This window comes from Lissotriton vulgaris, chromosome 12, assembly GCF_964263255.1.
Source record: "Lissotriton vulgaris chromosome 12, aLisVul1.2, whole genome shotgun sequence".
Lineage (NCBI taxonomy): Eukaryota > Metazoa > Chordata > Amphibia > Caudata > Salamandridae > Lissotriton > Lissotriton vulgaris.
In genome coordinates, this window is record NC_141700.1 from 21463803 (window position 1) to 21485412 (window position 21610).

Sequence of the window (21610 nt, forward strand, 5' to 3'; positions counted from 1 at the left end):
TACAGTTTTACTCTTTAAAAATGTAGCTTTGTTCTGGTGCTTCTTAAAATGCTTGGGAACACTGTGCTAGACGTGATTGTGTTACCCAGCCTAGGAAGAGATTGGCGGCTGTCTGTCCTTCTGTGACACTTGGGGGCCTGTTTATGATTTGAGTGCTGATGTCTGAAGTGGGACATCGGTGAAACTGTCGCCAGGAGGATCGTCTTTGTTCCTTGTTACTTCTGTGTTTTTAGCAGGATTATTCTGGAAGTAACGAGGAGGAATGGTCCTCCGTCTGTTGTTCTCTTTAATGCTGCTGTTTGCTTGTTGAATGCAAGGGAGGTTTTTGTGTGATTTCAAAAACTGGTTTATTGCTGGTGAAGATTGGTTTTAAAATATATTTGGATTAGACTATCAAAACATTATAGGAAAGTAATGCATAAGCTTTAAAAAAATCTTTTTGGATGAAAGTGTTGATTTGATATATTTTAAAAGGATCTTTAAAAGGATCTTTAAAAGCATGTTTCCAAACAAACAATTGCAAGCCCAATTGGTGTATCCGGTGATTGCATGGGCAATCGTTCAGGCAATGGCGGCACACTATGGATGCAAATATTGATATGGTGCTGTTGTTTTCATAAAAGGATCTTTTGGCAGTAATCTTCACCAAGAACTCAAAGGGAGACTCGCCACAAGCATGATTATTTATCAGTGGGCTTTTTGGAAATGGTTACATTTTACAAGCCAGCATTCCAACTTAACATCCTTCGGTTGCCCGAGAGCCCCTATCTGAGAGCACACCCTCCTATGGTGGCGTGTGTAAATGTACTGCATGCCACTTTGTGACCGGCGATTTCACCTGAGGAGTGCCAGGGTGCCCTCTTGCGAGCAGTTGAGAGTTGAAACTATCCTTTAGCTATCAGTCCTTTTATTAGCTGGGAATGCTTCTCGGGAGCAAACACCCATGGACTCCCTATGTCCTCAATTCTTGCATTCAATGCTTCCAAATTTGGGATAATAAGTCAGAGGCACAAGGTTTTGTTTCTTGAGTGATCTGTCTGGCTTTTGCAATCTAAGTGTGTTTATTTATGGTTTAGAACAGGAAGGATTCATTGCAGAAAATAGCTTTTGTGACACTAGGTGAAACAAACTCTCACCTTTTAGGGCATGAAGAACAGAGAACTGATGTCTAGCATTAATTTTCAGGCATGTTTGTCATGTTGTGTTCCTCTTTCAGGTGTCACCGTCTTCTGTTTCCACTTTGAATGACCCAATAGTAAAGTAACTTAATGTGGGCAGTGAATTATTAGTATGAAGATAACATAGTGGCATCTCCTTAATCCTACTATTGCCTATTCCTTCAATCAATCAATCATTCCTGTTTCTCTATATTTGTTTGCAGGATTTTTGTTTATAAAATGTAATGCTCAATTTTTCTATTTTTGTGTAATTTGTGTAATTTTGAAAACGTGTCCCTAAGCCTTCTTAACATCATATTTCGGATGGTCATTCACTTAGCAGAAAGAACTGGAGGGTTTCTATAATGTGAGAATGGAAATGTTCGACTGTTTTAACCGCGTGCTTTTCAGTTATTTTTTCACAGTAACCTTCATGAATTTCTCTGCGTTGTGTGTGATCTTGTTGGGTCTTGGTCCCTATTCATTTCTTGTGCTTTAAGGGGGTTTATTCTCCCTAAACCCCCTCCAAAGCGTGCCCTGATCAATCCTCATGTGGCCCAACTTTTTACCTTCTGCAGGATATCTTAAGGTGCAGTGAGAAGAGTCGGGGAGCAGAGGGAGCAGCGCCTTCTCAGCGGGACACCCAGAGGGAGGAGGCTGTGGATAAGAAAAAGAAGAAACCTGCAACGGCCCTCTCTACACCCCCCCTGCACAACTCAGCGGGTAGCAATGGAAAGCCATCACAGACGCCGCCACAGCAGGCGACAGCAGCACAGAACTCCACGGTGAGCAGCGTAGCCATCACTAAGCGAGCACATATGCCCCCAACGCCAGACTCAACTAATCACTGTTTCTAAAGATGCCTTAGTTTGAAAATCCTTGTGTTCCTGAGAAACGCCACAAAGTCGCGGTGTTCCTTAACCAGTTACATAAATACACATATGCCATAGACCTCGTCTATTCTGATTTGTCTTGCTTTTTAAGTGGTGATTTTCCCCGCTATTTTCTCAGTGTTGTTTTGTTTCAAACTGTATTTCATTACGTTTCTAATGACAACATGTAAATGTGTTTTTGGTTGACCTCAGAACATTATTATAGTTTTTTATTGGTGTTTGCCTTTGGCATTATCTTTCTTCTTTTGGAACATAGTATTTCTTAGAATATTTGGTGTATGAAAATGATGAGCCTGTGTGCTCTAGTGCTTTCCTGTCCTGCTTCTGGCTCACGTGAGCTCCAAGCTATGATCATTTTGTTGGCTTTTCGTATGTCACCGAAAGCTCCATTTTCTCTCAGCATCTATAGAATGGCGCTTCCTGTCGCCGCGCTCTGTGGCTGCGTCCTCTTCTCTGGCATCAGACGCTTTGCCCTGAATGTGATCCTCAGTGCTGAGCTCTGATTATTCTTCCCACGTTATTTATCTATAATCCTGGGATCTGTTGCTTAGTCCCGTTAAGGGCTAAAGATCCAGGACTTTTACTCTGGGCCCGGATCAGGTGCTACCCAAATGATTTGCGGGAGGACCATTGGCCGCGTCGCTTGCCCCCAGGTTGAATTCTTGCCCGAGTCTGCGATGGTCATGAGTCTAAGTCCACACCCCGTCACTCAGTTATTAGAATATGGTACATGGTCTTTGGCTCTGGTAGAAAGATCATAGATCTGGTAGGAAGATCATGGATCTGGTAGGAAGATCAGGGATCTGGTAAGAAGCCTATGGACTTTTACCAAGTTCGCATTATCTGAAAAGTTGTTCTAGCACAGACGCCTCTTCTTGGCAATTATTACCCTGGACATAGATTATGCGGCTCGGGTTCTGTGCTCGGCCCCTGGCTCTGTTTTACACTAAGCGTGCTGACTGCCGTGGCTTTCTTTCTTCAACACTGTACTGTCCTTTGCATTTTGCTGCACAGTGGAAGGCAGGGGATGATTGCAGAGCCGTCTGGTCTCAGGACGGACTGGTGTATCCAGCACGCATCCACTCTGTGGATGAGGAAGAAGGCAGCTGCCTGCTCGTGTACGAAGGCTACGGAAACGAGGAAGAGCAAACACTAGAGAATTTGCTGCCACCAAGCCCACCTGGGGACGAGAAGACAAAACCGCAGAAAAGGGTAACCAGCAACCGGCTTTTTAATTCTTTTTGCTGGCGTTACTTCAGTTGTGAAGATTACCCTAACACCGGGCCACAGGAATTATGCGACATGGGTGGACCAAATTATGTGGCATATTACAGCACATTATGTGACCATATCACTACATTATTTAGTTCTTGGCTTTTTTACACATCTTAACACTGCCTGGACAAAAGTTCCACCTCATTAGTACCAGTTTAAAACTCTCCTATGTAACAAAAGGCAATTGGAAAGGTGACCAGTGAACTTTTGCAAGGGAGTACCATTGTGTGGCAACACGTGTTACTACATGTTTAGTAACTTTTGATCTGCAAGACCTGCAAAACATGGAGCAGATATTAGATTGTGACAAATCCATAATTATGTGGAAAACTCAGTAGCCACAAAATCGCATAATTCTCGTGGCCCTGCCCTAAACCTTGCCTTGCATATCTAGTCACACCGGTTATTTATCTCTTGGGTATTGCTGAAGCAGCGTCAAAACAAATTGTATCTCTCTGTACTCTCCCTGTCTCTTTCTCTCACTCACACTTGCCCCTTTCTCTCTCATCTCTATATTTGTCTTTCAGTCCCTCCTTCTATTCCCCCGATTTATATTCCCTTTTCTCTCCCTCTTTCTCTACAACTACATCTGTCTCTAACTCTCATTCTGAGAGCTTCTTTTGCTCCAGGTCTTTTCCTTTCAGTCTGTCTCTCTCTCTCTCACACACATGCTCAACCCCACACTTACATAGAACAGGTATCAGCTGTGCAACCTTCCATCACGTACAATTCAGGCAGCTCCACTGCTAGCTTCGCTCGTGCTCACTCCAGGTACAGCCCGATCAGCGATGTAAGCTTCACTCCTATACTGATCAGCTGGCACAGTCGGCAGCAGTGGAGGCTTCCCTCACATACAGAACAAGTGCAGCACCGGCAGCAGTGCAATCTGTTCTTACAGAACACCCAGCAGCTGTGCAAGCTTCACTTCTATACTGATCAGCGGGCAAAGTCGGCAGCAGTGGAGGCTTCCCTCACATACAGAACAAGTGCAGCACCGGCAGCAGTGCAGTGTGTTCTTACAGAACACCCAGCAGCAGTGCAAGCTTCACTCCTATACTGATCAGCGAGCACAGTCGGCAGCAGTGGAGGCTTCCCTCACATACAGAACAAGTGCAGCACCGGCAGCAGTGCAGTGTGTTCTTACAGAACACCCAGCAGCAGTGCAAGCTTCACTCCTATACTGATCAGCTGGCAAAGTCGGCAGCAGTGGAGGCTTCCCTCACATACAGAACAAGTGCAGCAACGGCAGCAGTGCAGTGTGTTCTTACAGAACACCCAGCAGCAGTGCAAGCTTCACTCCTATACTGATCACCGGGCACAGTCGGCAGCAGTGGAGGCTTCCCTCACATACAGAACAAGTGCAGCACCGGCAGCAGTGCAACCTGTTCTTACAGAACACCCAGCAGCTGTGCAAGCTTCACTCCTATACTGCTCAGCAGGCACAGTCGGCAGCAGTGGAGGCTTCCCTCACATACAGAACAAGTGCAGCAACGGCAGCAGTGCAACCTGTTCTTACAGAACACCCAGCAGCTGTGCAAGCTTCACTCCTATACTGATCAGCAGGCACAGTCGGCAGCAGTGGAGGCTTCCCTCACATACAGAACAAGTGCAGCAACGGCAGCAGTGCAACCTGTTCTTACAGAACACCCAGCAGCTGTGCAAGCTTCACTCCTATACTGATCAGCAGGCACAGTCGGCAGCAGTGGAGGCTTCCCTCACATACAGAACAAGTGCAGCAACGGCAGCAGTGCAACCTGTTCTTACAGAACACCCAGCAGCAGTGCAAGCTTCACTCCTATACTGATCAGCAGGCAAAGTCGGCAGCAGTGGAGGCTTCCCTCACATACAGAACAAGTGCAGCAACGGCAGCAGTGCAACCTGTTCTTACAGAACACCCAGCAGCAGTGCAAGCTTCACTCCTATACTGATCAGCAGGCACAGTCGGCAGCAGTGGAGGCTTCCCTCACATACAGAACAAGTGCAGCACCGGCAGCAGTGCAGTGTGTTCTTACAGAACACCCAGCAGCTGTGCAAGCTTCACTCCTATACTGATCACCGGGCACAGTCGGCAGCAGTGGAGGCTTCCCTCACATACAGAACAAGTGCTGCACCAGCAGCGGTGCAACCTGTTCTTACAGAACACCCAGCAGCTGTGCAAGCTTCACTCCTATACTGATCACCGGGCACAGTCGGCAGCAGTGGAGGCTTCCCTCACATACAGAACAAGTGCTGCACCAGCAGCAGTGCAGTGTGTTCTTACAGAACACCCAGCAGCTGTGCAAGCTTCACTCCTATACTGATCACCGGGCACATTCGGCAGCAGTGGAGGCTTCCCTCACATACAGAACAAGTGCAGCAACGGCAGCAGTGCAACCTGTTCTTACAGAACACCCAGCAGCTGTGCAAGCTTCACTCCTATACTGATCAGCGGGCACAGTCGGCAGCAGTGGAGGCTTCCCTCACATACAGAACAAGTGCAGCACCGGCAGCAGTGCAGTGTGTTCTTACAGAACACCCAGCAGCTGTGCAAGCTTCACTCCTATACTGATCAGCGGGCACAGTCGGCAGCAGTGGAGGCTTCCCTCACGTACAGAACAAGTGCAGCACCGGCAGCAGTGCAAGCTTCCTTGACACAGAAGACACATTGTTATACAACACTTAAAGGGTGGTCTTAGAAGAATGATCATTTTTTTATGTATTGCTTATTGCATTAGGCCTTATTTGCTTTTGCACACAATATGTGGTGTGTTTTTCGTAAGACTGGGAAGTACCTAATGGGTGTCTGTCATCTGGCAGCCGTAAATCCGTGCTTGTATTTCTGCGTTCTCTCTGTGTGTGGGTAAAGTCCATGAGCTTGGGGCATATATACTCATGCAGCTTCACGTTCCTCTACTTTGAGTGCGGTCAGGTCAAAATGCAACTGTGTAATCAACTGTTTTCGAGGGTTTCTCATGCCTTCATGATGATGAGCCCCGTAGGATCCTAGTCTCTCTCAGAAGTCCCAGCCTTGCGATTTCATGATCTCTGCTCTCCATTTTGTCATCAGTGGAAGGTTGGAGATGCCTGCAGCGCTGTGTGGTCTGAAGACGGCTGCGTCTATCCGGCCACTGTGAAATCAATCGATTATGAGGCTGGAACCTGTGTGGTCATGTATGATGGCTACGGGAACAAAGAAAAGCACAACTTGGATGAGATTGTGTCTGTCTGCAGCAGCAGCGATGAAAGCTCCTCTCCGACGATGACACAAGTGAGTGATAGTTGGCTGGTTTGAGTCTACATCCTTCCGTTGTAGAAGATTGTGCTTAGAACCGGGTATTGGCAGAAGTATGGGTTGGGGCGTGATCTGACCATGGTACTGGTCATGGGAAGTCTGTGTTGACACTCATTGCTGGTGTCGGTTATCAAGGTTGTTGACAGAAGGAGGGATTAACGGTGTCCCTGGCAAGTGAAGGGCTAACCGCATGACTGGTTGAAGAACGGTCTGCCAGCCTTACTGACTCAAACAGAATCTAACAAAGGTATTCTCAGAAGCAAGGTACAACAAAAAGACAGGAAGCAGCGAGGTAACGGAGGCTCCAGGTTGGTACGGGGCTGACACCTTGTCTAGCATAAGTGGTGTCTAGGAGTGTTACTGGCAGAAGGATGGACTAACAATATTACTAAAAGAAGGAAGGTCTAACAGTGCTACTAGCAGAAGGAGGGACTAACAATATTACTAAAAGAAGGAAGGTCTAACAGTGCTACTAGCAAAAGGAGGGTCTATCAGTGTTACTAGCAGAAGGGACTAATAATATTACTAACAGAAGGGGGGTCTAACAGTGTTACTAGCAGAAGGAGGGTCTAACAATATTACTAACAGAAGGGGGGTCTAACAGTGTTACTAACAGAAGGAGGGTCTAACATTGTTACTAGCAGGAGGGACTAATAATATTACTAACAGAAGGGGGGTCTAACAGTGTTACTGACAGAAGGAGGTTCTAACTGTCACTGGCAGAAGGAGGGTTTAACAATATTACTAAAAGAAGGGCGGTCTAACAGTGTTACTAACAGAAGGAGGGTCTAACTGTCACTGGCAGATGGAGGGTCTAACAGTGTCACTGGCAGAAGGAGGGTCTAACTATCACTGGCAGAAGGAGGGTCTAACAGTGTTACTAACAGAAGGAGGGTCTAACTGTCAAAGGCAGAAGGAGGGTCTAACTATCACTGGCAGAAGGAGGATCTAACAGTGCCACTGGCAGAAGGATGGTCTAACTATCACTGGCAGAAGGAGGGTCTAACAGTGTTACTATCAGAAGGAGGGTCTAACAGTGTTACTAACAGAAGGAGGGTCTGTCACTGGCAGAAGGAGGGTCTAAAAGTGTTAATATCAGAAGGAGGGACTAACAGTGTTACAAACAGAAGGAGGGGACTAACAGTGTTACTAACAGAAGGAGGGTCTGTCACTGGCAGAAGGAGGGTCTAACAGTGTCACTGGCAGAAGGAGGGTCTAACTATCACTGGCAGAAGGAGGGTCTAACAGTGTTACTATCAGAAGGAGGGTCTAACAGTGTTACTAACAGAAGGAGGGTCTGTCACTGGCAGAAGGAGGGTCTAACAGTGTCACTGGCAGAAGGAGGGTCTAACTATCACTGGCAGAAGGAGGGTCTAACAGTGTTACTAACAGAAGGAGGGTCTAACAGTGTTACTATCAGAAGGAGGGTCTGTCACTGGCAGAAGGAGGTCTTACTATCACTGGCAGAAGGAGGGTCTAACAGTGTTACTATCAGAAAAAGGGTCTGTCACTGGCAGAAGGAGGGTCTAACTATCACTGGCAGAAGGAGGGTCTAACAGTGTTACTAACAGAAGGAGGGTCTGTCACTGGCAGAAGGAGGGTCTAACTATCACTGGCAGAAGGAGGGTCTAACAGTGTTACTATCAGAAGGAGGGACTAACAGTGTTACAAACAGAAGGAGGGACTAACAGTGTCACTGGCAGAAGGAGGGTCTAACAGTGTTACTATCAGAAGGAGGGACTAACAGTGTTACAAACAGAAGGAGGGACTAACAGTGTTACTAACAGAAGGAGGGCCTGTCACAGGCAGAAGGAGGGTCTAACTATCACTGGCAGAAGGAGGGTCTAACAGTGTTACTAACAGAAGGAGGGACTAACAGTGTTACTATCAGAAGGAGGGTCTGTCACTGGCAGAAGGAGGGTCTAACAGTGTTACTATCAGAAGGAGGGTCTAACAGTGTTACTATCAGAAGGAGGGTCTAACAGTGTTACTATCAGAAGGAGGGTCTAACAGTGTTACTGGCAGAAGGAGGGACTAACAACGTTATTAACAGGAGGAAGGGCTAAGAATGGTACTGACTGAAGGAGGGTCTAACAGTGTTTTGAGCAGCAGGAGGGATTACCAGTCCTGCTGTAAGGAGGAGGGTCTAACCACACTAGTGGCAGACTCGGAGTCTAAGATAGGAAAGATTCAGAAATGTTTGCCGGTCTCAAGAAGGTGAAAGTAGGTTTCCCAATATTTGCTTCTTTTTCTTGAACTATGTAGATTTCAACTAGAGTGCAACACGTTCCCTGCTTCCTAATGTATTCATACATCTTTTATTACTTTGTTTCGTAATCGGTTGTGAAAAAAAGGTTTTAAATAATGATGTTTGACTTCCTATAATGGAGGCAGAAAGTGAATTTGCTCTCCTCTTTTGGTGTTTTTTTTGTTTAGCAAACAAAGGGCTACATGCATCAAAATTGTAAATTGCGGATACCTAATTCCGAGTTCCTGAGAATCGCAATTGGGTAATCGCAATTTTCATTGTATGAACCTCAAAGAGTTTCAGATAGCTATTCCTAGGGGTTCGCAAATCGCTATACCCTAATATTAATGAGGTAGATCGCAATTTGCGACCCCCTAGGAATCGCAAAAATCACGGGGATGGTGGCCCGCTGAGGCCAGCAGACCACCATGTCCGGAGATTGCTTTTAAATAAAGCAATGTTTTTTTTTGTAAAGCAGCCAGTTTTTTACCTTAAAGGAAAACGAGATGCTTTAAAAAAGTGAAATGAAAAGTTCTGTGAGACCACTGCCTGCTCTTAAAAAACGCTGTAACAAACATTAACAAAAGGGGAAGGGATCCCTTGGGGACCCCTTCCAATTTGCGAATAGGTTACCACCTACTTAAAGTAGGTGGTAAAATGCAAATGTTTCGTGACCGCATTTCGGTCACAAAACATTCCTACATACCGATGAGATTCGGCATTAGGAAGGGACGTCTTAAACACGTCCTTCCTAATAGTGAATCGCAACCCATTTTGCGATTTGGTAACAAGTTACCGAATCGCAAAACAGGGTTGGCTGCATCTGTAAAGAATTTTTTGCCTTCGCAAACAGGCCGATTCTCGGAATCGGCCCGATGGCGAAGGCAAATATGCTTGATGCATGTGCCCCAAGAGGTCTTTAATCTCTATAATGTTCTTTAAATTAATCCATTATCAATCTGAGAGCTATCATTTGAGGATGTTACCAAACTTAGTCAACACAATTATCTCCTGTACTGCAAAGAAAAAGTTGTGCTATAATTTGTTGAGAATATGTTGTCTTCAAATTGTTTCGCTGGGAAAGAGCAAGGGGTCAAAATTCCAATAACTGTGCCATGGGGTTGGTTTGTACCGCGAAGACCTCTCTTTATCTTGTTATGCGAACATCTCAATTCAGCCCTCTAGTGAAGGACCTTTGGGAGCTGCAGGTTTTTGGATCAATTTATTAAATTAAGATATGCAGAATGTGGCTTTGTTTTTTTTGTTTTAGGATTGTCCATTCCTCTGCACAAGGGTACACACCTTGGTTTTATCACACAATTAACCAAAAGTTATTTTCTGAACTGGGTAAATCTCGTTTCAGAAGGACCACAAACCTTGCTTTGTTTACAAGGTGTGTCTCTCACATCTTGTAAACCTTCATAATGTCTACTATGATCCCTTTATAAATAAGATGCCACAGAGTGATCCACCAGCCCTGGGACTTTGCAGTTGCTTGTAATTTACTAAGACTGTGGCCTAAGAGGAAAACTGAATTCCTAAGCAAGTGAGTGTTGTGGTTTCAAGGTCTGAATATGTTCTCTCTCTTTGATCACTCAGTGGAAGGTGGGTGACCGCTGCTCTGCGCTGTGGTCCGGGGATGGCCGCGTGTATTCAGCTGTGATTAAATCAGTCGACGAGGCGGCGGGCACCTGCATGGTGGTGTACGACGAATATGAAAACGAGGAACAGCAGAACCTGGTGGATTTGCAGCTCACCGGCCGCAGCTCCACTGACACGAAGAAAAACCGTCAGGTGAGCAACATGAAATGCTGAGCCGGTGCTGGGGGAGCCCCACTTGTGTTTGCTAGTGCGCGTTTGGTGGCCTAAAATATACTTTCCTAACTTACAGCTTGGAGCACTGCCATACCTTGGCCTCCTACTGCAAGCGTGAGCAACTGAACCATTTTCTGTTTCAGTTCTAAACATACCCGTCTGTGAGGGCATCTGTACTTATTCTGGTAGCCTCTCCTGACACTGATGTGTCAAGGCGCCTCGACCTTCACCCACATCATCTAGTACTTTTATAGTTAACAGGTGCCTCCGAATGTTCTCCAGGTACGGACATGTAATGTGCAACCCCATTCTACTAGCATGTATTGCATCGGTGCCAACAATACTGATTTTCGTATGCCCTCCTAATAAACGCCACTCCCTTGTTCTTCTAGTAATAGGTCCTTACATGGCTCTGCCATGAACCTATTTTCTTCCGAAGCTGTCTCTAGATTGAATGTAAGTGTATTCATTAAAATTTAGGCGTGGCATATGATGGATAAGGAAAATGTGGTTCATGGAAACAAGGCTTTGCCAGAGTCCTTTGCTTGAGTCAAAGAACCAGGATTAGAAATGGTGTCCGGGGTCCTCCTCCAAAGCGTCTGTTGCTCTCAAGGTGCAGAAGATGCTGGGGGAGGGGGACGCATTTCTTTCCATTGTAGCGCCACCCCGTTGCCCACCTAGGCCAAGAGGCGCCTGTCTGGCTCCTCATTATGTGGAAAAGACCTATGGCAAGGCTATTGGCAACAGATGGAAGTTGTTCTAACTACTGTTCATTTTCTTTTTGCTAAAAGGATGAAGAGGATTCGGATTGGGTTTACAAAAGGCAGAGCTCCATCTCGTCTCAGGAGATGTCGCGAGGTTGGAGGAAGCAGAGCCAGAAGTCGGACTGGTTGTACTCCTTCCCTCCCCCACCGCCGCCGCCTCCACCACCGCCTCCTCCCTCCCTGCCGCCACCGCCTCCAAAGGTGAGGACTTGTTTGCAGCATGTGTGGTTGTGTATACCCTGCCAACATTAGTTGGGTTTTGGGTGGGAGAGGGAGAGTAGGTCTATCTGAATAGCCTAATTGTACCATGAAGCCACTCAAGTTTGTGTCCCCAGGTATAGCGGCGCGTGGCAGTGTTGAAAACATCCTGGGCCGCCAGAAACTAAACCTGGTTTACTCTGCTGCAGAAGCGACACCGCAGTTGATAGGGCAGCACACTGCCTGGAAAGAGGGGTTGTGAAGGAGCACTGAGGACAAGCTGCATAAAAGCCCAATCCGATATGGTTGGAGTCCAACCCCCCTTGAAAGGGTGGCCGTCCTCTGTTTACCAATCCTAGAAAACAAAAAAGTGATGGGCGGAATGCTTGAATTAATCTCAACCACTGGTAATTACTCTGGGCCAGACTCCTTGTTTGTCTACAGACAGTCACCAACCTCTTCCAATAGGAACAGTCCAGTCTGGACTGGTAGACCATGTTCCCTCTGAGTGGGAATGGAGAATGACCCAAACGGGCCTCTTCGCTCACTGCGCTCTGCGGGAATTAAGGTGCATCTCACCTGGGAGAGCTGGTAAGGCGGGGTCTAAGGTTGCTTGCGTTCCACAGGCGAACATAAGGCACTTTCTTGTATTTGAACGAGAGCCCATAACACAGAACTTGAAATGGGGGTATGTCTGAGGGGAGAGGGACAAAAGTTGAGGAAGGGGAGGTGAGAAGGTCCATTGTTCTGGGGTGTTCTCGGACGCAGCCGCTGATACTGAAGCCCCACATTGGTACCAAAGCGTGTTGCTAGTGTTTACATTGCATGCAAGCTGTTTGTGCGCACTCTTGTGTGATCTTGCCTTCGCTCTGTGTCTTACCTCTTTTGTTTCCTCCTTTAGACCTGTTTCTGGCCTCCGCCGCCGCCTCCCGTACGAGCTCACCTGCCTACCTGGCATGGCTGGCCTGCAGTGAGTACCACCATTCTGTCCTCATGGCTGTGTGATGGTTGAGAGGTGCTGGCAGTACCTACCTCCCCCACCCCCTTCACTCACCTTTGTCCAGCCATGTCTCCGCAGAGAAGGAGTTGGCGCCAGCAATGAGGGAGTCTGTGGTCTGGGGACCATTCTGCAGGCAGTGCAGCCAGGAGGCCAGAGTTCCAATCCGTGCCTCCCTTTTTACCAAAGTGGCTCGATCCTGGACAGACAAATGGCTGTCTCGCTCTGTGCCTCAGTGGGCTCCGCTCATCTGAAAACAGTGGGAGTGGTTAGATGTAGGCTAGGCCTCTGTACTATGTGCTGTGTAAACATTGGAGGCTCTGTATGTCCATACACCTGCCGACAGTGCCACAGCTCTGCTTCAAAACCATCTTTGCACGAGGACCTCTCCCCGAAGGATGGACACACACTAGCAATGCCTCTAGTCTGGTGACCATTAATGTGAGTCACAAGCTCTAAGACTCCATGTGGCATCTTTAAATGTGCCCCTGCAGACAGGTTTCTTCCAGGGGGTGGGGGTTGAGGGGATGACCCGCCAGAGGCGAGAATGATGTCCTCCAGGCCTCAAAGGAGTGAGTGCAGGCTGGAGCGTCGTTTCCTCTGTGCAGTGCAACAACTGGCCACTAGGCGGCGCTGTCAGCCTGTAAGTTTCTTTCAGGCGCTGCTTTCTTTGAAACGCGGTGGCTGTATGAGTTCACAGCGCCTTGGGGCTGCCGTTCTGAACTAATCAGTACTGAAAGCCGGGACCCTGGACCAAGCAGTTTCTATGATTTGACCCCCAAAACATTGCTAAAAAATGCAGAAACAAGTGCACATCAAACAAAATCTATTTTAATTTATTTAATAAACCAAAAAAATGCTAAAGTAGATTTTATTGAGAAGAATTGCTCTTTTCAGAATGTAGTTAGGAGCCCTGAAAAACTTTCCATTTTTGTTTCCAAGCACTTGATTAATCTGCTAATATGTATTTTCTTAAACAGTCACAGCCCCCTAAGTATGTGCTAAAGACCCACATGGGTGATCCCCAGGCTAGGAGCTGCAGCCTGGGGGCGCTTCTCTCCGGCTGCACTGGTTCAGGCCTGCCCGCCTGCTGTTTCTTGAGTGCACATGTGTGCACATGTGTTCAAAGAGTTCTTAGGCCTCGCCTGCTTCATGAGAGGTGCTCTCTGTCTCATCTGCCTGTTCTTGTGACCCAAGCACAAACGCCGCCCCTGGCCGGGCTCACGTGGGAGACAGATGGCACAAAAGACATCTAGAGAAGTTGCTCGTCAGACACAGTCCACCTGTCATGAGAGGCCCGGATATGAACATGGAGTGAAAGAAGGAACACTACAGGGGGTGGGAGGATGGTGAAAGGGTCTTTCCAGAAAGAAGGGTTGGAGGAAAGAGGGGAGAGGGCGAGGCCATCCACCAGGGGTGGGATGGAGAGAAGGAGAGGAGGGAACGCGGAGGGGAGGGGGAAAAGCAAAGAGGGGACGCATCAAGGGGAAGGGATGGAGAGATGGGCGCGAAGCACACACTGGTAACGTAAAGGGACGTAGAGACGCCAGGGGGAGGGACGGAGCGACATGAGCAGGTGTAGATGAAGCGATGAAATGGACAAGTTTACAGTAGGGGGTGAGATATTGGGGTGATGGCAAATGGAATGTCCGGCCATAACCTTCGCCTGTCTTCGCTCTCTGCAGTCTGCCCAGCTGCCCCCACCCCCTCCGCCGCCACCGTTCTTCAGCACAGACTGGGAAGACTACGACGAGGATGAAGAGGAGGATGAGGACGCGCTGGCCTGTATGTTAATGGCCTGGTACATGACCGGGTACCACACCGGCTTTTACATGGTAAGATCCGAGAGGTTGGACTCGTCAAGCACTCAGAGCTGTGGCGGCTCCTCCTCTGTGGCGGAGGAACGTCGCCCCACTGCTTTTAAACATTGCCACGTAGAAAGATAACATTATTATAGCTTTGCTTAGTTATCATTTTATGCTTGTGCTGCTTGCGGCGGGCGGGTGGGTGGGGCTGCTCTGCTCTCGGAGCCGGGCACGGGAGGACTGGTTTGCCACTCCTAAGTGTACATGACTGTTAGGACCTCTCGGGCCGCCCACAAGACTCATGCGCACTTTCCCTGTTTTCAATGCAGGGCTGCATTACAGCCTGCATATAGAACATGCCCAGGCCCGATTCCCTGGCTGAATGTTGAGCCAGGATGCTCAGACCAATCACAATGCTGCATTGCAGCATTGTGATTGGTCAGTGGCGCATGGCTGTGCCTCGTGTTCCTCAAGATCGACAAGGAGAGCAGCAGCAGAGACGCGGGACCCAGCAGCAAGGTATTTTTTTATTATTATTAAGGCTCCCTGTTTTCCGTTTTTACTGATTTTTACAGATAAATGCAGACAGAAAACCATTTATTTCCTTGTCTTGTATTTATTTTAAATGTGGATAAAAACGGAAATGAGGTGCTTTTTGAGTTATTCTAAATACAATTTGCCATGGCTACCAGGCTAATAACTGTGTTGATTGATAGGTAAGAGGGTTAAAAAAGAAAGGAATTTTAGTAAAGAGGCTTAAACAGCAGTAGCTATGCACAAGGCTGATACTGATATGTGCATATTTTTATATAAGTGCATTGATTTATCTTCTACGGGTGTTCATATCACTGAAACCTGGCAGGCACTCAAGCAGGGCTCCATATTTATTGGGTAAATAAATGTGGATATACACCAGTTTCAGCTTTATTTTTTTCACTAAACCCATAATAAATACGGATAAAGTTGACAAAAAATAAATATGGATAAATACAGACGGAAATGCCAACAAAATGAATACCATAAAAGCGGGAGTCCTAATTATCATTTTTTTATATTATGCATTCCTTCTCCCCCCCCCCCCCCGTGGGCCCACCCTGTCACTGCGAGCTTTGCCGACCTCCACTGATACAAAGGTACAAGGCCCCCGCTACTATGTTGGGATGTTACAGTGAGCTTAAGCTATAGACTATGTGTCACTCTCTTCATAGTGTCTACAGGTCCCCTGACATTGTTTGGGTGTTGTAAGTAACCCTCCGTTGGGGTGGCACACTGGGAGACGGCCCCTGTGGGAAATAAAGAGGCCTGACTCTCTGCTTCAGCCAGGAGCTCTGAGTTTGTTCCCCCAATTAGGTATTGTTGTGTTGAGATGAAATTATTTATTGTGCCTCTTGAATTTCAGGGGTGGTTGTGTATAATCACTCTCCATCCTCTCACAGCCATTCTGCCTGCTAAACTCTGGCTGTGCCCACGGTAATTTATGGAAAATAGAGCACCCAGGCAACACAAAAACAGATGGTTCCATCTCTCCATTGTACCATTCAATTATATAAACAAGTAATATGTATCTGTTATATATCAACTGAAAGAAACCTTTTTTATTGTCTTTTTAATCAGTTTGTCAATGAAATTTTTTCATGACAATTTTATACAATTTATTAAATTGAAATTTCTGTGCTAAATGTAGTGCCTCATTACTTATCATTATTTTGTTGCCTGAAACTTTGCCAGTGTTTGTGTTGCCTGGGTGCTTTATTTTCCATATATTAATTGCCCTGACCCAGGAATTTCATCCTTATCAGGGGGTCCTTGTTTTTCCCATATTTGTGCCCACGGTAATCTCAGTGTTGGGCCATGTCTTCCTAATAACTGTGCATATACAGAAGTGCTAAATGTGCGCTGAGTCAGTGGCCCTGCTGCTGGGATGTGGTGCAGATCAGTGTCTTCAGGCTTCTTGATAGTGCTGTCAGTGACGGAATTGATTGTTGAGCTGGATGCGTGCATCTTTTGTCAAGTTTGGGTGGACGCCAGTGGCCCCTGTGCAGTGCCCGGGTAAGGGAGCCTGCTACGAGGGCTTCTTCATTTCAACTCCTCTCCACTAATTTCCTTCATATAACTGGCCCTACTCTCTATCAGTCATAGCACGCACAAGTGTGGGTTTGTGGTATTTAGGAATTACCTTTCGATTTGTAGAGTCCTCTATGGTGGCTGAGGGACAGATGTACGACCCTCAGTGTTTGCGACTCGCAAATTACGATTTGCAAACACTGATGTATAGCAGGCTCTGAGACACTGTTCGCGATTCCCAAATGGGTCGCAAAGCACCTGCCATATTAATAATCATGAAGGCAGGTCTCATTTTGAGACCCATTGGAAATGGCCGTCACTCACAGGTATGGTGGCCTGCTGGGGTCAGGAGACCACTGGGTCTGTGACTGCTTTTTCAATGAAGCAGTTTAAAAAAAACGCAGCCCGTTTTCCCCATCCCATTTGCGACTGGTTTACCACCAATTAGAAATTGGTGGTAAATGCTGCGGTCGCAAAACAATCTTATATCCGCCTGCGACTTGTTTTTAGGAAGGAATGCCCTTGGCACGCCCATTCCTAATAGTGACTCGCAAAACCTATTTTGTGCGTCAGTAACAGGTTAACGGCTTGCAAAATAGGTTTGGTACATGTTACAACACTTTTTAGGAGTCACAAACAGGCCGATTTTCCGTTTGCAACTGCTGAAAACAGTTATACATCTGGCCCCAGATTCACCCAAGTAGCGGTGATGACGTTGGTACATTCCCCTTCGGTGTGAAGCAGATTGGTGCCAGCTGTCTGTTTATGCAATGCTAGCCATCTCCTGCAGGACTGCCAGCCTGGCGTCAGATCACACAGCAGCACAGACACTGCAACTGTGCACTTCATAAACGATGCCTTTCTGACCACAAATGAAGATGACCCCTGCAGCCTGAAATTGCTGGGCCTCTCATCTGCATTCAACACAGTCGACCGTCCCACCCGTATGGAGTCTTAAATGGGGTTCTCTGGCAACGGCCTTCACGGGTTCTCTACCTACCTTTCCAATTCACACCACCTCGTTCACGTGGGAATTTCCTGTTCCCAAAACATCCATACCACATCGGAGCCTCCCAGGTTTCCTTACGGTCCTATTCAGCCTCCACATGAAGCCGCTTGAGGCTCTACTTACTGATCGCACCATCAAAATTCAACAATATGCCGGCGATACAGAAGCCTCCTAGAAAGTCTCCTCCATGTCAGACATCCAACGCACTGCTCACACATCATCCAGACCTGGATGTCCAGCCCTTACCTGAAGATCGACCCAAGCAAGACCGAGTTCCTGGTATGAGCCAAGAAAAAACAAACAAGATGCAGAACAAAACTGGCTCAGTAACACGGAGCTTGGCTTCTTCAATCTCCAACTTTCACCGAATGCCAAATCTCTTGGATTCACTCTGGACACCAATCTCCCCTTCTAGGAACACATGCAGCCAAAAAGCAGATATTTTTGTAGCAGCTCTCTCCTCTAAGGAAAGGGAAATCTTTTTTTCCTGCAACAACTTCAGCACTGTTGTTCAAGCCCGTGTCCTCTTGCACATGGATGTGCCCTACTCCACATTGCCCCCCGTCCCCCTCCTAAGTGCATCCTACACACTGCAGCCCATCTTGCCCTAGGCCCAAATAAATACGTTCACTTCATCCCCATCATGGTGGAACTCCATCAGCTTCCCCTGCTGGCCAGGACCATCTCCAAAACCAACTGCATCACTTGCAGAGCCATCACCCCCACTTATCTTGCAGAGAAACCCACCATCTCTGTGATTTCAACACACCCCCAGCCAGGACACCATCAGACTGCAGACTAAGAAGTATTTAAAGGGAAACAAAAAGGTAGCAGACCTTTAGGAAAAAGGTGAAGGGCACCTCTTTAAAGAACACTAAATACCAATGCAGCAACATTATACTTTCTGCACTAAAACTCCAGCTAGCTGTCCTGTCACTCATTGGCTGTGTGAGTGCCTTGAGATGTGATGTTATTTTTGATAGTGGGTTGTGATCTGGTAAGGTTTAGTTTGATATTAGGTGTGTGCGGTGTTGTGAGTGTGTAGTACTACAAGATAGAGTGCAGCAGGTTAGTCATTTCCCAGTTGCGTGTCCGACCCTTTTCTGAAGTTGTGTCGCTCTGTGCCTAGATGTTGGCGTGTTGTATGTGTTTGCTTCTGTGGCTGATTTCCTCTTTTCCAAGGTTTTCTCGGTTCTTTTGACTGTGTCTGTCTTTCTTTGTCTATATGCCTGTGTCCTCTCATCCCTAATGTTCGCTTCTTTGGTGCACTCCCACTCAAGTCACTTTCCATGGAGTCATTTCAGTCTGTGGGTGCCACGAGCCTAGAGGATGTCTCAACATAGACCTGCACTTGGGCAGTCAAAGGTTCCTTTATGCCTGGGCTGTGCGTGTGTCCTGCCACCCCTATTTTTCTTTTACTGTGTTTGGATTTCTTGTCCTGTTTCCTGGTTCCCATCCACTGTCCCGGTGTCTGGCTCTGTTTTTTGTTATCTGTGTCTCCCGGTCCCACCTGTCTGAGTCTTCTCCTCCCTGTGCCTGCATCTTTCCCTCCCCATCCCCATGCCTGTGTCCCCTCATCTCCATGGTTTGTTCTGGGTAAGCCTGCCAGGGCTGTGATCTGGTGGATTGGGTTTGAGAGTTCTAGGGTGGCTTTAGTCGTCCAGGTTAACACATCTGTTTTTTAGGGCTGTTCTCAGTGCTAGTTGGCCGGCTAGGAAGTCTGTTGTTTGCATGGGCGGATGTAGAAAAGGCTTCCGGCTGCTGTGTTTTACATGCGTTGGAGTCTTTCAGAGAGGAATGCCGGCCGCTCTAGGTTCAGTGGAGTAGTCCATGTTAGTTCTAACTAGGGGGATATTGCCTGCAGCCTCTGGAGCTTTCACTGCTATGGTAGTATATGTAGTAGAGTTTGAGGCAGAAATAGCAGCTAATGGTGGGCTAGCAGGACAAGCTGATAAATACATACACCATTGACTCTTAGGCAGAGCAGACTTCAAGTGTTAGCCATGGGTATAGTGCTTGTCGCTTCCACATCTGAGTGGGCTAGCCGCGGGGTACAGAGCCTGTCACCTCTAGGGCAGAGCAATCTAAGGGGGCCAACCAAGGGTTACAAAGCCTGTCCCCTTTAGGGCAGAGTAGGCTTAGGGTTGTAACTCTAGGGTACAGAGCCCATCTCTAGGGCAGAGCATTGGGGTACACAGCCTATCGCCTCTAGCGCAGAGCATTTTAAGGGGGAAATTCAAGGTTACATAGTCTGTAACCTCTTGGGCAGAGTTGGGACAGGAGTGTAGCTCTAGGGTACCGAGCCTGTCGCCTCTGGGCAGAGTATTCCATGGGGCCAGCCAAGGGTTACATAGTCTGTAGCCTCTCTGGGCTACAGAGCCTGTCACCTCTAGGCAGAGTATTCCATGGGGCCAACCAAGGGTACAGAGCCTATTACTTCTAGAGCTAAGTGGGCTCAGGGTGTCAGCATGGATAACAGGACTTGTCGCCTCTAGGTCAATCTATTTGCAAGGGGACCGGCTTCGGGTGACAGCCTGTCACCTCTACGGCAGAGTGAGCTCAGGGGTATGCCCAGCGCTACCGATCCTGTCGCTGCTAAGGCTTTGCCGCCTGCAGGGTCCAGTTTGTCACTGAATGATGAACCGTCCCCTGGGCCTTTCTTTATGAATGAGGCATGAGTGTTGTCGGGCACGAGAAGGTGTGGTGATTATCAGGGGGTTAGCACGTCTACCACCCTTTGTGGCCTTATGGGTTGGGGTGAGGAAGTCAGAGGAACTGATAGTTCCGGTTGAGTTGGTAAAGTTGACAGATATATTAGGTAAGATCTAGTCCCTAAATCTAATATTGTCCACCAGAGAAGTTACAAGCCATGAAGAAGAAAGTGTTTGGGTCTTGGAAAGGGAGTTCCGAAAGCCCACATTGGGAGGCCAAAAGCAGCTACTCAGTGCACTGATTTTGGGTTGGATTTTTTCAACAGTTTGCCAATGCCAGGTCACAGGACTGTATGCCAGAATATGGAGTTTTTAATATTGTGGTATAATTTTGTGGCTATAATATCGACAAATTAAAATATGGAGAAACTGAGTATATATATTGGTAAATACAGGTGTACTATTCTTAATTCCACAAATGCCTACCTTGACGTTGTATTGATCGTCCCAGTCCATATATATGGAGTTGGGTATAGTACATCTATATTCACCTTTATATACTTACCTTGCCAATATTTTGCTGTCGATAGATACTATGGGTACACGGTATTAAAGTCCAGATAACTAAAGATCTATAGTGTTACTGATAGAAACATGTGGCTGCTTGATAGAGAGGGTGCTTGCATCAGAGATTTGGCTTTCTGAGCAGTTTATTTGAAATCCTGTGTTTAAGCCCAGACTCTGCTACCTCTGGGTTCTGGACTTCCTTTATTCATCTGAATCTGACGTGTGAGCTTTTGTGTCGTGCATCTTCTCTGCGGCCTTCTCCTTTTTAGGTTTCGCCTGGCGTTCACTGCGCAAGCAGTGTCGCGCAGGCAAAATTTTATGTTTTTCAGTAAGGGGCTTTCACCCGCCTCTCTCTTCCATTGGCTAGCTCCATAAATGGGGGCTAGCCAATGGAAGAGAGATCTGTCAGTAATTCTCGGAGCAGATTCGTGGCCGTTCCGGTGATTTTTCTCACTCCGCCCCTTTGCGAACGTCAATTGGCGGTGGGCGGGTGTTTTTTTTTTTTTGGGGGGGACGGCATGTTTTGATCATTTGTTCGTGGCTTTTGCAGGAGTGGGCTGCGCACTGAGGCCGTCCCTGCCGCGATCCTCCAAGGTCTTGCGCCACCCGGAGAGGCTCACCATGTCACAGGCATTGGCTCGTACAGAGGAGCAGTCGTGCCAGTAGGTCACTCGATCTCCCCGCGGGGCGAGCCAGCATTCTGCAGTCATTTTGCACTACAGACCTGGAGGCCGCCATCTTGCCTAGCCCTGCGGCCAGCACAGTCGAGCTCCACAAAGGTTCACATCTGCATATTTTTGGGGCCACAAGGTCTCTGTGTACTCGCCAGCAGGACCGGTGAAGACGTCGACGTCCAGGGGTCAATTTTCTCAGCGGGTCCTCATCCCCCAGCGTGG

At 47.5% G+C, this 21610-nt stretch overlaps 1 protein-coding gene across 4 annotated transcripts in view; it reads left to right on the plus strand.

Annotated features, from left to right (window-relative positions):
* Positions 1 to 21610, plus strand: part of LOC147673089 (uncharacterized) — a 45607-nt gene that overhangs the window by 18208 nt on the left and 5789 nt on the right. For 2 of the 4 annotated variants that reach the window (XM_086946787.1, XM_086946788.1), the window contains exons 3-9: positions 1736 to 1942; positions 3065 to 3262; positions 6372 to 6572; positions 10444 to 10638; positions 11451 to 11624; positions 12523 to 12591; positions 14304 to 14453. In XM_086946787.1, coding sequence (XP_086802913.1) covers positions 1736 to 1942; positions 3065 to 3262; positions 6372 to 6572; positions 10444 to 10638; positions 11451 to 11624; positions 12523 to 12591; positions 14304 to 14453 — 1194 coding nt within the window. The remainder of the gene's footprint in view (positions 1 to 1735; positions 1943 to 3064; positions 3263 to 6371; positions 6573 to 10443; positions 10639 to 11450; positions 11625 to 12522; positions 12592 to 14303; positions 14454 to 21610) is intronic. The other 2 variants (XM_086946789.1, XM_086946790.1) reach the window with 1 other exon arrangement.